Source organism: Oxyura jamaicensis, chromosome 2 (assembly GCF_011077185.1).
Source record: "Oxyura jamaicensis isolate SHBP4307 breed ruddy duck chromosome 2, BPBGC_Ojam_1.0, whole genome shotgun sequence".
Classification (NCBI taxonomy): domain Eukaryota; kingdom Metazoa; phylum Chordata; class Aves; order Anseriformes; family Anatidae; genus Oxyura; species Oxyura jamaicensis.
The window spans coordinates 80,035,231-80,049,288 of NC_048894.1; the positions used below are offsets into that span (position 1 = coordinate 80,035,231).

General features: G+C 40.2%; 1 protein-coding gene and 1 long non-coding RNA gene across 9 annotated transcripts in view; one reads left to right on the plus strand and one right to left on the minus strand.

Annotated features, from left to right (window-relative positions):
* MYLK4 (myosin light chain kinase family member 4) overlaps positions 1-7,195 on the plus strand; it is a 74,792-nt gene extending 67,597 nt beyond the window's left edge. For 3 of the 8 annotated variants that reach the window (XM_035316325.1, XM_035316327.1, XM_035316319.1), the window contains 6 exons: positions 1,472-1,542; positions 2,266-2,394; positions 2,904-3,056; positions 3,422-3,494; positions 3,983-4,058; positions 6,336-7,195. In XM_035316325.1, the coding sequence (XP_035172216.1) occupies positions 1,472-1,542; positions 2,266-2,394; positions 2,904-3,056; positions 3,422-3,494; positions 3,983-4,030 (474 nt within the window). In that variant the 3' untranslated portion in view covers positions 4,031-4,058; positions 6,336-7,195. Of the gene's footprint in view, positions 1-1,471; positions 1,543-2,265; positions 2,395-2,903; positions 3,057-3,421; positions 3,495-3,982; positions 4,059-4,703; positions 6,094-6,167; positions 6,298-6,335 lie in introns of those variants that run through there. The other 5 variants (XM_035316323.1, XM_035316324.1, XM_035316320.1 and 2 more) reach the window with 5 other exon arrangements.
* On the minus strand, positions 4,650-12,479 carry LOC118161221. Its single transcript, XR_004747905.1, has 2 exons — positions 11,489-12,479; positions 4,650-5,170 (listed from the first exon to the last, which is right to left on the minus strand). It is a non-coding gene; the product is annotated as an uncharacterized LOC118161221 (long non-coding RNA).
* Between the last annotated feature and the right edge of the window lie 1,579 nt (positions 12,480-14,058).

The window sequence follows — 14,058 nt, forward strand, 5'->3', positions numbered from 1 at the left end:
TTTTATCAAATAAAAGACATGTTTCTTACCATTATTTAGTGCAGGAATAAAAGGGGATGATGTCTTAAGTTTTATGACTGGTTATAAAGCCCCCTAATGATCCCTGAGCTTTACAAGAAAGCAAAAGGAAACAAAAAGCGCACAAGAGGGGTTTTTCATTGGTGAGATTTTTATTACAAGCACTGTTTTTGGCTTGTAATAACTGAGTTAACGTAGTACATCTTTAATGTTGTTAGCGTTTATATTATAGTACTGGTTAAGCAAATGAGCAGATGTTTATTGGGATCTGCTTCAGTTGCTGATCAATGACCAGACTCGCTTTTCTCTTTGTTTATAAACATATTGATAACTAGAAACCTGCCAAGAAAAATTTCACAAAGTTCTATGGGACATGCTAATTATGTTCTCTGAGAGAGGAGATGGTACAGTTTAAATATGAGGTGAGGTCAAACTGCTGACATAAAGACACATATACAATCCAAGAAATTCTTCCCAGAGACCTCTCTTCTCATGTGCTAGCCAGCTATGGCCTCTCCCTCCTGTTTTGTTTGCTCACAGACACATGAGTTTGAGGAAGAAAGCTTTAAATTGAATGAAATTCATCCTGACCATAATCATCCAGGACCTCAGAAACTATGGACATATGGTGTTTAAAAGTCCTACATGTAAAAAGAATTAGTAATGGTGACAAAGGTTAACTAATGTTTTAAGTGTTGAGGGCTGTTTTATTTCAAAGAGGACTCAAAGAGCAACAAGACAGAGTAGCTATAAAACTGCTGGCAGTGAATACGAGACTCTAATTTAGGTTTTTACATTTCAAAGACAATTGGCCAAATTCTATTCTCATTCCCTTCTGTATGAATTTGGACAAATTCTAGGAAGCCAGTGGATTCTTGCCAGAGAATGAAGAACTACACTTGGCCATGTGAAAATCCAGAGGGATTTAACCTGTGAATCCCACCTTTTCACAAAATCACAGAATCACAGAATTTGCTATAATATCTAATGAAAATGTGAAGTTGATGTGACTATTATAACATACCAGTGTTCAGTCAGACAGTTACTGCCACAACATCCATGAACTCAGAAACATAAAGCTAATATATAATCGTAAAAGATGTTGTTGTTTTTGTTTTTAAATTCCAATGTCAGCTTAATAAGGTGTGTAAAACCACAGTGCCAGCATCCTGAAACCTCCCTTTGGAAGTCTGCATTCTCTGTCCCACTTCCCCTAATGAGTTCTTATCTGAACTGCTGCCTTATGTCAAATTGAAATGCCAAGGAGAAGAAGCAGTTACAAGGCACAGAACACCCAACCTCGACTGCTATGTGATAGCAGGGGGGTACCCATGCAGAGAAATCTGACCAAGGAGGAAAGCAAAAGGTGCTTTTTTTTTATGCTACAGTTTGCTAAAAGCCCAATTTGTCATACTTGTTTCTCATTGATGTGTTTTCTGGTTTCTCTTGGCAGCCAGAAAATATCTTGTGTGTGAACCGAGCTGCAAATCAAATAAAAATTATTGATTTTGGATTGGCAAGAAGGTATGTGCTCTTGCTAGTTGTAAATGAACTAGGAAACAATTTATAAAGTATCACACCTCTGCAACAACGCATTTGACCCATAATGGTCTCCTACTGTTCCTGGGACAAGTTTAGTATGGATCTGTTAACAAGGGACATCTTTTAATATGGAATGAAGTTGAGTAAAAAAGTTTTGTTCTGAAGTTTTTTTGGGGGTGAAAGGTTGAAAGAGGTCTGATTCTGACTGAGCATGCACATAAGTATATTGGAACAGCTGAAAAGGACAAAAACGATGGTAACTCTTGTCTGGTCTCCAGCCCCCAGTGTTAAGAGGTTCTTCAAAAGAGGGTGTAAGAGGCCATCAAAGGCTGTTACAATATAACCCATGCTGTATCACTTTCTAGTTTAAGAAGATACCCTAACCTCAGTGAAGAATTCACTGGCTAAAAATTCCAGGCCTATGATATGGGGAAGGTTCAAAAGGATGATAAAAGCTGCCCTGAGGAGTCCTTGAAATCTGAATTTCTTCCTTTATTATGCCATTTGTTTTTGTCCTGAAGTATGACACAAAGCTTGCAAACCTTTTTTATTTTATATATGTGTACATTTATTATTACTATGTACCTCTGTTTGTCCTTGATTTCCTCCTGAAAGTCCTGTATGCTCCTGAAATCCAACTAGACAACTTACAACATAACTTTAGAGCGGTATTTGATGTCCTTTGTTAATGTTTCCTTTGCCTAGATATAAACCCAGGGAAAAACTTCGAGTTAACTTTGGGACTCCAGAATTTCTTGCTCCTGAAGTTGTGAATTATGAGTTTGTCTCCTTTCCTACAGACATGTGGAGTGTAGGAGTCATTGCTTACATGCTGTAAGTAGGATTCAGTCTCTGCTTTGTAAACTGTTTCTAGGTTAAAGTGTGTCATCCAAACACACTGTTATACTGGAAGACAGAATTTGTAGACAGAATAGAAAATGTAGGTTTCTTTCCAAATTCCATATTCAGGAATCTCCCCCCTTTTTCAAGCACCACAAACTTTTCTTCTTTGTTCCATTGAGCATCTCTCTTGAGCACTGGACATTACACTTCCAGAATAATGTAGACCTCTTGATAAACTGCCAGTACGTATGTACAAGAGTGGACAGTGGTCTGGAAAATGAAACAATGTGATGAAAGAAAATAATGCTTGGTTTGCTGGGGAACAAGGGTGATTGTTTAAAAATATAATAAAAGAGAAAATGGGAATGATCTGGAAACTTTCTTAGACAATAGAATGTTGCAGGGTGGGCCAGGAGTAACAGAACAATCATAGATGGCACATCAGATATTATGTAAAGAAATGGGCAAAGAAGGACTTAACTTATTTCTTTTTACTTTAGCCTCAGTGGATTGTCTCCCTTTTTGGGTGATGATGACAATGAGACCCTCAACAATATTCTGGCCTGCAGCTGGGATTTTGAAGATGAGGAATTTCGAGGTGTTTCTGATCAGGCCAAAGATTTCATCTCAAAGCTTCTCATCAAGGAAAAATGGTATATAATCACTGTGTCTATTTTTTATGTTTTTTTTTTTGTTGTGTTCCATGCCATTATGTCACAGTTGTATAACTTACACGGCTCCACTGCAGAATTATCATGACTTATCAAAGTTTTTAATGTTAATGTGAAATATTATAATGCCATTTCATTGATGTTCATTATGTACATAAAGTACTCTGAAGTTACATGAATGAGTTTTTGCTTTCATGTTATTGGTTTCTTAGATTAGCTGCCATCTGGCATACAGCATCCTGAAACAACAGCATTGCATGATGGCAGAACACAAAAGCTGTAGAAGATAATTGTTGGATTGCAATATTCTGGGAAAAACACTTAATACCATTATGGTTTTCCTTTAGCTGGAGAATAAGTGCAACTGCTGCCTTAAAACACCCCTGGTTATCAGACCACAAGCTTCACTGCAGACTCCAGGTCCCTAAATTTATATATCCTTGTGCGTTGCAGATCTGCTATTGCCTTCTCATGTTGCAATATCACTCTTTGCTTTGACATTTTTCTCACCTGTTTTTGAGTCCACCTTTCTGACATATTTCTTGCTACTGTGAGCCATGTGTGTCCCTTTGTTTTTACTTAGCTGTTATAATTTGCATGCTCACATTTGCTTATCAGTTATATGCTGCAAAGGCACAGGCTGCTCACCTGGTACGCTGCTTCCTATCAGCAATTTTCTTCTGGGGAAACCCTATCCTCATAGAAACCTTGCAACTCATTTCATCTTTGTGGCTCCTCCCCTGGTATTTTCCTGTTCGTACCTCTTGCACTTTTTAAACTAGTTTCACTAAGCATGCTGATGTTGCAATGTTCTGCCATTATATTAACTAGAGGTAAGATGGGACTGATCTTCAATTAATACTCCGATGATGGCAACTTTCTTTTTTGTTGTTGTTGTTTTTCACTAGAAGAAGGCTAAAGGCACCTGTGTGTCCCAAGCACCCCCGACTCCATAATCCCTCTGAAAGAGCTGCCAAACAGAAGGTTTGTATAGAGTCCTGAGTGTTTCTTCAGACATAAATACCGTAACTTCTGTGTGTAAGGGATCAATGGGAGGCCGAAAACCTTGCACAGTCCTAACTGCACAGGCCAAAATATATTCACCGCCACCGTCCTCACTGTTGTTTGGAAAGCATTCAAAACGTAAGCTGGCCCTATCACTTATACCAAGTCACAGCAATGTACAAAACCCCTCGTATATATGAAGCCATATGTGCTGCAAACCCTGGCCATTTTAGAGGGAATGGTTATGCTCCCCCTGACTCTCATGGGGCAGGATTTCACCCAATAACTTCTCAGTGTTGAAAGCTTTCAGGTTTTCATGCTGTGGTTAGGAGTATGGTTTTAAAGGGGTAGAAGTATGAAAAGTAATTACTTTTTAGCAACAGCCCAGGCCAGACCCCCAGGGCAGTTCCAGTAACTGTACTAAAAGAAAACTGAGGCACCCCCTAAAAGAAGCTGCTCCACACTTTAGAGGACACAATTCTGACAGGGTACTCCTCTGCCCTTTCAGCCTGTAGCAACCAGAACAATCTTGACAGCATTTCTCTGCCTTTTTTTTTTTTTTTTTTTCTTCTGGCTCCCTGTCTTTGCCTTTTCATTAACAAACTCTTCATTCGTGGTTCTCAGGCTGGCTTGGCTGCCTCCCCCAGGGTGGCCAGGGAGAAGCAAAGTCTGCTCTCATGTTCAGTCACTGGTCTTTGACCAAAGCATGCTCACTCAGCCACTTTGAAATCCGGCTACCTCAGGCGGCGCAGTATCTCCGTAAACCAGCACATCAATTCCCACAGCCCCGTTTACAAACTACCACAGAAGGTGGGGCCCCTGATGAAGCACCATGGGAACCACTCAGAGGTTCTGGGGGCATCTCTGGGCAAGACTCAGTGGAGGGTCAAGATGTGAACAAGGCTGAGAACACACACACTGTAAAACCACTTCCTTTTAATCATGCGTCATGCGTAACAACCAGGATACCAAAATAAAAGTGTTCCACTTCTCACCGCATGCAAGTTTTTAGTGCTGCCAACATCCATCATCCACTTGATAGGGCAGGAGATGTGGTGATTTTACTTGCAACGGGTTTTGTCCAGAAACATCTAAAAAAGACAGATTATTGTGAACGGTTGAAATTTTTGTTCTGTTTTGACTAAACATAGGATTGGCACAGATTTTCTAACAGTGTGGTGTAGTCCCACACAAGTTATTTATCTTTAAACGAACTATCTTAAGAATGAGAAGCTGCCTTTCCATGGTACACTGGAGGTCAGTGAAGGCTAAGGTTCTGTTCTTATCTCCTGCTTGCCCTGTGAAGCCACATAACTTCCTGATACGTAATGCCCCATCATCACCTTCTGCAGTGGGAATCCACTGGGAATGAATAGCTCTCCGTGATCCACAGCATTCGTCCCTGCTTCACTGGTGCTGGGACAGGTTACATGAAGCTTTGGTCCAATCACTGGTGCACTTCTACATAGTAAATTTCAAAACAGATTTTCCTAGTGGTTTAATCTGTGTTTGCCATTTCAAGCTACTGTCTGCCCAGCAACCAAATGCCCCAAACTCTCCTGCTTTCAACCAGGAAGCCCTGTATTACACACATTTCTATTTCAACCAAGATCATCTTTGAGATTACATCTCTGTCCAGCAGCAGTCAAAATTATTTTTAAATAAACCTGTTATAGTTTTGTAACGTAGTAACTTACCCATGATCTAACCTGAAGGAAAACCTGCTTTTGGCTTTTGCAGTGTTATTTCCTCTGGGAGTGTTTTTCTATTTGGAGTTTATTTGAGTAAATGAGTGGATCTAAAGCCATAGCACGGCTTTGTTTTTAAAGAATCCCTTTAGCTATTTTTATCAGGAAAGTAGTGTGGTTACCACATTTAACCCAAAATAATGCACTCAAGTGCCAGCTGATTTAGGCCTGGCATCATAAATGCTTGCAGCGGTAACACAAATAAATGGAGAGGTTTGCAGCCTCCCTTTCCATGCTGGGATCTGTATGACAAGAGTGGCAAAAAAGCAGAGTAGCTACATTTCAAGGGACACCTCCAGGACCTTTTCTCCACTTAACAAAGAATCCTTGTCTTTTTAAGGTGTCTTTTAATAAGGTGGCTGCAAGAACCCTTTGTAAGCAAGAAGGTTCAGCACTGCTTTCTTTCCTTATGCACAAAGAAACCGCCATGTGGTTGTCCGAGAACGCTTAACCAAATAAAAAAGCACACTGCTGAATTAACTGGATTCTCGTTTTGTTTGTTTTGCAGAAAAGCTGCTGTGTGGTTACTGCTGCTAAGAGATTTGAAAATATCAGCAGTCTTGGTGCTTTACTCCCCTGCCATGACCGAGTCTTTTACTAAATGGACCAACAGCATTTTAGCTGCAGGATAAATCCCAGCATTGCTGAGCTGCTGCTTCTCTTCAGCTCTCAGAAGAAGGAAAGTATTTCTCCAGTTTGAGGAAGGTGTCTCTTCTAGAGCACCATGTTCTCCATGTCTGGGAGTGCTACATTTGCTTGGTTTCACAAAAATCTTTTCTCTAACTTGCCTTCATGAGGGTCATCTAGTTACCAAAGCTTGTTAGGATTCAAATTATCAGGTTGAATTGACTGTTTCTCCTCAGCCAGAAGGCGAATTGGCACTGTGCTATATGTGTAGCCAAAAATGATTTGACACTGGAATCAAATCATAGGAAAAACAAACAAACAAACAAACAAAGAGCCAATTTAAAGCTGCATTATGTAGATTTGAAGTTTGTTTTTCCTGTCATCCTAAAATGATCTAAGGATTATCTCAATGAAGGTTTAAGCCATGATAATGTACTACCAATGGAAGTGAGAAATTAGGCTTTCCTTGCAGGTAGGTGAATTTGCTGCAGCCATGATGCATTTTAGGATTTTTTTAGCCTGATGAATTGCTGTTCATTTTAAATACACTTGGATTCATTCAACAAGAAAGAAAACAAGGCACTATTCACTCATACCCATGCAGGATCTTTTTTCCACTATGCAGGTGTAACTCAGAGCTGCTCCTTATAACCTCTGTTTTTCTAGTTTTCATTTCTTATATTGCTACCAAGTCCTTCTGACTCCTAAGTAAGGAAAAAAATGGGAATCAAAACAGCTGAATTCTTTACCTGATATTGTTTGAGTATGGCTCTTCATTAAGTGAATCTGAATCTTACTTGCCTAGGCTGCGAGGTTAAAATAATAAGAATTGTTCCCTGCTGTATATGGCTTTCTGACTGCTTGGTTTCAGAACTACATACATGCAAAATATAGCAAGTATTTTATTCCATGATGCTCACGTATTGCAGTGCCTTTAGGTTTTCTTTGATTAATCCAGTTCTGATCAAATTACATATTAACATAAAAATATCTATATATTTATCTATACATTTCATACATATTTATATTGAATTATGTCTTTTATTAAAGGGGATCAACATAAAGGCAAAACTCAACAGCATTATTCATCACTACCCAATGCATTGTTTTCATACCTTTGTCCTTTCTGAATAGCACTCATATATGAAATAAAAGGGGCCCATTAATGGGACGTCACATCATGACATTCTCTACAGCCAGTTTGATCCAGTGATTTAAAGCCATTGTAGTAGATCTATCGAGACTGCTTCTGTAAACAAACAGGGCTTCGTATAGCTGTGAAATCTAAGAAATACTGACGTGTTGTAATAGTTGTTGCAAATAGATGAGAACCATGACTACAATCACACAATGGTTTACCACGTAACTATGATACCATGTAGAGCACTGCCACCTCAAAATCCTTATCTGTAGTCTTAACTGAAGTAAATGTTGACTAGCAGAAATGGAAGTCTCTCTGGGAAAGTTGCTCTTGAGCAGCCTCAAAGCAAGAAAACCAGAATATGACTTTGAGATAGAAATTAGTTTGCTTATTTTTAGTCACCATTCAAGTTTCCATGTGCAAAATAAACAGAGAAGCTACCTTTCTGTTAGGGCTGGAATTCCCACTCCTGTCTGACTACCTTCAAAACAGTTAGCTTTTTGTGCAGTAAACAACTCGATGATCACACTAACATACAGCAGGCTAACTTTGGAATGACGTTGTGCACTTCAGTGCCAGTATTGTAGGTTTGAGTTTTGCTTTTCCTGTGGTGGACATTTACATGAGTATGAATAATTTGCATGTCATTTTGACTCTTAGTAACTATACTAAAATAACAGTGTGACTATAGTCTTATCAGGTTTGTTGATCAGTTAAACTAAGAGAATTTATCACTTGTAGATCTGTGCAGCTGAGTTGTGATGCAGAGCTTCATGCCATAAGGATCAGTCACACGTTAGGGTGCGTTGCACTGGGTCAGGCACTGATACTCCAGGAGTCTACTGGGGAACGTGGCCTCTTACACACAGCCACAGAGATCATCTGTACAGCTCTCTGACAGAAATACACACATGTGAATGACTAGGGAGGGTGGACATATTTCACCTGCTTTGAGAGGGAAGGCCCTTTCAAAAGGCATGAGTCAAGGAGGGGGTACCTCTCTACTTCCTTGCTTGTGCAACTGCACAGGGTGCTAATATTTTCAAGGGATTTAAATTCCATTGTCACTAACATGGATAATGATGGTCACATTCTTGAAACTCATCTGTAAACTGCCCCACTGCTCCTGTAACGAGGGATGAAGCAGGGATTGGACAGTTGGAGGGGCTATGACCGCGTGTATACAGTGACTGATGTCTGACACAAGCACAGGACTACAGGTATCCAGCTGAGGAGGAAAAATCCCAAGCATACTTCTTGCTATTTCCCCAAAGACTCTAGATTTGCAGCACTGAGGCAAAAGGGAGGCATGTGCATTACTAAGATCATAAGAGCTATTAAGGGTAAAAAAAAATTACACTGCTGCATGATTATCACTACCATGTATAGTGGTGTGCCTGAGAAAAGTGTCTCCAGAGATGCTTGTTTGTATCTTTGCTGACTGTTGCAGTTTAGTTAAATAATACTGGACACAGCTCCATTTTAGTGCCTTCCTAATTCTGTCTCATTGCACTTTGAGCAGCATGTTGTTCTGTGTGTAAGTTTGTTGTTGACTGTTTTCCTTAAATATATTCTACAATGACTAATAACTAAAGACTGCTATATTGTTATTGTTTTGACACATCATTATTTATTTTCTACCAGGTAATAATAAGTTGCTTAAGTTCTAATAAGTCAAGTGCATCTATGTGAGTTTGCTTATTGTTCATCTTTGTTGCATATTGGTTTGAGAGACTTTATTTGGAAACTGTGAATTACCGTGCTTGAGAGCGGGTTTAGGCGTGAAGGGCACTTTACTTTAGCTGTAGTTACTCCACTCAGCTCTATAACCACAGACAGAGGTGGCTGCAGGTTCTGCAAGAGTCACAAAATAACAGAGTGATCTGGAAACACCAGTTGTGGTAGAAGGGATAAAGTGCCAAGATGAGGTATTTGTTCTGCATATGCCCTTGTATTCTTCCAGACGTGCGAATTAGAGGTCTTACCATTGGAACACAGTGATTTATACCAGGCGCCCTGACCCCAAGTTTGCATACGGACTCACTGCTAGGCTGCAGCAAGGAAGAGAACTTTCTGTTCACACAGGCAACTTTAACAATTATATTACACAGCAACCCTTCTGCAGGAATGACCTGTGGGAATTCACGGGGAGCTGAAGGCACTCTCTGGCTGCCAAGTTCTCCCATGGTCTTGGAGGTAACTTTACTTAGGGAAGCACAACTTAATTCATCCAGCACTTGTAAGAATTAGGATGCTTTTATTTCTAATTCTATAGATACAGCAGAGAGACCCAGCTAGATAAAACCTCAGAGTTTTGTGCAGAATATACTAGAGTAGTCTAATATCAGCATCAGAGTTATAAGCAAATTTGTTTCATTCAAGGTGGGATGCTAGTGGCTTTCCAACTCTATCTACATGTTGAATGACCTGGAGGCTATGAAATGGGTAAAAACCTCTACCACAGAAATATTTCCAATACTATCATGTCCATATTTGTGCAAACCTGGAGCCAGTCACTCCCCTGAGTACCCTCATAGAGTAAGCAGCTGGCAATCTGTGATATTCTGGTCTGGAGTTTACAACAGAAGCTACTTTTTCATATTTCATATTTCTTTTTCATATTCCTTCTAATGACAGAAGCTGAATAAACTTAAAGTCTAAGCTAAACCCTTCTATAACTTGATTCCTATCAGGAATAACAGTGCGGCTCCACAGAATTAAACAAGGGAAGTGCTTGCTCCACATTTTGATATGCAAGTAGCACAAGACCCCAGTTTAATCTCCCCTCCTCACCAAATATATATATATATATGTATATATATATATAAATGAAACAAAACAAAACAAAACTACTTTGCCCTAGTCTTCAGCAGTTAAAATAAAAAGAACCTTACTTTTTTAGCGGTTGAAGTAGTGCAGCGAAGATACATTTTTCTGCAGTGGTTAAATTGCTGTAGTAAGAGTCCAGATACTTTAGCATCTTCAGTTCAGTGCTGACATTACAAATTACTGGCAGCCTCTTTCAGCAAAACGGCCCCCGCCAGCAAGTGTTCTGCTTTTCTCCATTGATGGGGATCTGAGAACTTCCCATCCCCTTCCCCTGGCCTCACCAGTAAGCAGAGCATTTCTTAGCTTGTGGTGTCTTAATATGGGATAAGGATTGTAATTCTGCTTAGTGTCAAGCCTGCAGTGGTGATGAATGAGCACCAATGCTCCGAACTCCTTCCTGCTTTCAAGGAGGATGGTGCAATTTCACATCCTACTTCTGTTGTCACCAATATATTCTTGTCCTCATGTCTCCTGTGAATAATACTAAACACTGCATGAATCCATTTAGGGACATTAGACTCTTTCACCTTCCATGAAGGCTTAATAGCTGAACAACTAACTACCTGTTTCAAGTATTAGATGAAGATTGGTAGATATAATGATTTGTAAATATGTTATTTAGCAATGTCAGTAGAGTTAGCAATCACATTTTGGTGTGGCAGAGCTAATGTTTGTGTACCCCACAGCACCTTCTCTTAGACAACAGGCATGTGAGAACTAAATCACAAAGCATGTGGATTTTCATGTACCGTATCATTTTCCTTGCACATCTGGTTTTGTAGATTAACTCATGTATCTCTGGTACGTGTTCTTTGGTGAAAAACTTAAAGCGACCTTGTAAACAGATGACAGGAATAAATGCTGATTTTGTTTACTCCATCGTTTTTGTTTATTGTATTTAATGTGCCTGTCATTTATGCTAGTAAGCAATAGAAAGAAACAGTGACTTTTTGCCAGGAACTAGCTATGAAGGTCTCTAGGTACACAAAGGAAGAGTAATTTCCATTAAAACAAATGCATATACCTAAGCTAAAGGTCTGCTCAGGCTCACAGCTTGTGCTCACCCCTCATAGCAAAGCCACTGCTCTCTCTGCAAATCACTAGGGCTTGGCGTACCCTTGGACAAAATCTTGCTGCACATCCTCAGATCAGAGGAGAGGAAAGAAGAAATGGCTGATATATCTAGTGCTCATTCATTCAATGCAGCTGGTGCCAGTCTTTCATCCCTAAACAGTCACACTTCGGACTGTTGGCTAGCTATTCAGTATTGCTGTCTGAGGAACACACTTGTCCCATGTCCTAGATCACTGACTAATAAAACAGCCTGAAATCAAAAGGGATGCTTCCTGCAGTGTTAAATTAACCTCAAATTGGACTATCTAGTTAAAAAAAAATAAAAGTGTTATAGGATGAGAAAGCAGGAAGCAACCTCTCACTGGCACTGGGCTATATTCAGTAGGCAGCACTTTTCCTCCAAGGTTTATGCACAGCTCTGGTTGCAACACTTGAGACATTTACCATGCTTTAAGACCTGAGGACTAGCTTTGATTTCTTACAGTAGAAGTCCCACTTAATTTCAAGCTTTCCAGGTATAAGATCTAAGCATGCAACAGGACACCCCCTGGTTAATTGATAAGTTCAATTGACCAAAGAGTTACCCCCATCCCTAGGGGAGCGCCACACTCCTCGCCAACACAGAGCAAAGCCAGCACAACACAGCTGGTAGATCTTGGGGCTGGAGGGAGCAAAGAGCCCAGGAAAAAAAATTCTGAGAGCCAAGTGTAGGATGCACAGCTGCTGCCTCTTAGCACCAGCTCAACACAGCCCTGAGACCAGCGATCCTTTCAACAGAGCTGTGCTGGGTAGCCTCTTTCTTACTGAGTGTCCTATGCAAGGAGATGAGAGGTTGCTCTTCCAAGTTAGTGGGCTGTGTAGCCTTTGCACAAAGGCTCTGTCTTCCCTTTCTCCTGTAAAAGTCTTCTAACAGTCCTTAATGTTATCTGTGGCATGGTGTTATTTGGAATTTTGAGGCGCTGCACCCGTTTGCTCTGATTTTGCTTTTCTGAAGCCAGTCACTGTTTTTTTTTTTTGTTTTGTTTTTGTTTTTGTTTTTAGTTTTAAATGCCTTTGACCCTCATGTAGGATTTTTTTTTTTTTTTTCTTGAAAATATTAGCATCTGGGCTTTGTAGCTGATGAGGAAGACTTGCTATAGTGCCCCAGTCATCTCAACAGCTCCTGCTAAATACATGCCACTGGCAAAAATAAAATAATGTGGATAAAATAACACTCAGCTCCCTATATGTGTCTGTAAAGCAACTCCACACTTTAAAAATGTGTTTGCTAAGTGCATGTGGTTAAAAATATGTTGACTACAGGAAAAAAGTCCAACAAGGGACATTCATAATTCTTCATTAATTAATAGTCAGCCCTTTTTCTCCCCCAATTATTTCAAACACCTGCTCACAGTAAATTTCCTTTGCAATTTTTTAATGCTACTTTAATATTACCCAGGACTTGGAAACATACACTAAGCTTCTCTTAGTTTTAATTATTTTCAAATTAATTTTAATTTTCTGAATATTTTCAGACCTGCCCATTTGTTCAATAAAACCGAATTTTAATTTTAATTTTTTATTTATTTTTTTTTCTTAAAGGCCTCCTAAAGTTTCCAGAGACTGCTTTTATGGGCTGTTTAAATGAAAGGTTTTGGAGGACTGGAGATTTCCAAATTGCTCTCTTGAAGACTCCTCATCCAAAGAGAAAGGAAGGGGGGGAAAAAAATGGTCACTTCACCCAGGGTGACTCACTTTTCTTGCCCACGGCAGGTACTCATTTGGGAGCTAAGCCATCCAGCACTCAGGGAGCTGTGGGTCCCTTGGGTCTCGGTGACTTTGGTGAGAGGTGAAGGCGCAAGGATCCAGCTCTCACAGCTCCAGGTGATGCTATCTCAGGGCTGGACATGCAGAGTGCCTCTCGCTGTGGTCATGAAAAAAAGCACACAGAAACAACCTTTGACATCCTAGGATCAGAAGCAGGTTATTTTCTGCCCTTAAATATTGCAAGCAGTTATAAGGAAGCAAGCACAAGACAAATAATGCTGGTGTGAACCAGGGAGCATGTGGACTGTCCTCCCCTGAGTGCTGATCCTTGCCTCTGCTGTGCTCCTATTTTATCCTCAGGTGCTTAGCTGCCCAGCCTAATGCCTCCTGACCTGTACCAGTCCCCACTGGATACTTGAGGAACATGCTCACTGCCACCAAAAATCAGATCCAAAGCAATCTTCAGGGCATAACTGATTCTTATCCAGATCAGAAAGAGGAAGGGAAGGTGAACCTTGTCCTTTTCTAGACTCACCCACCCCTCACCAGCTAACTTAAATGCACCTCCCCTCTTTGCTTTAGGTGTCCAGTCATTGTTTCATAAACTCTTCTTTGGCTACCTCCATAACATATATAGGTGTGACATCTGACCACTCAAAACAGGTCATGGCAAATGATGTTCAAGGTGATCTCAGCCCTTCAGAAACAAGAGGCTGGAGTTGGCTTAGAAAATACATGGCAGAGTCTTTCCTCATTGAAATGTGTTATGGTTGCTGTCCTCCAGACTGGTCGCTGTTCAGAGCGCAAGCATGCA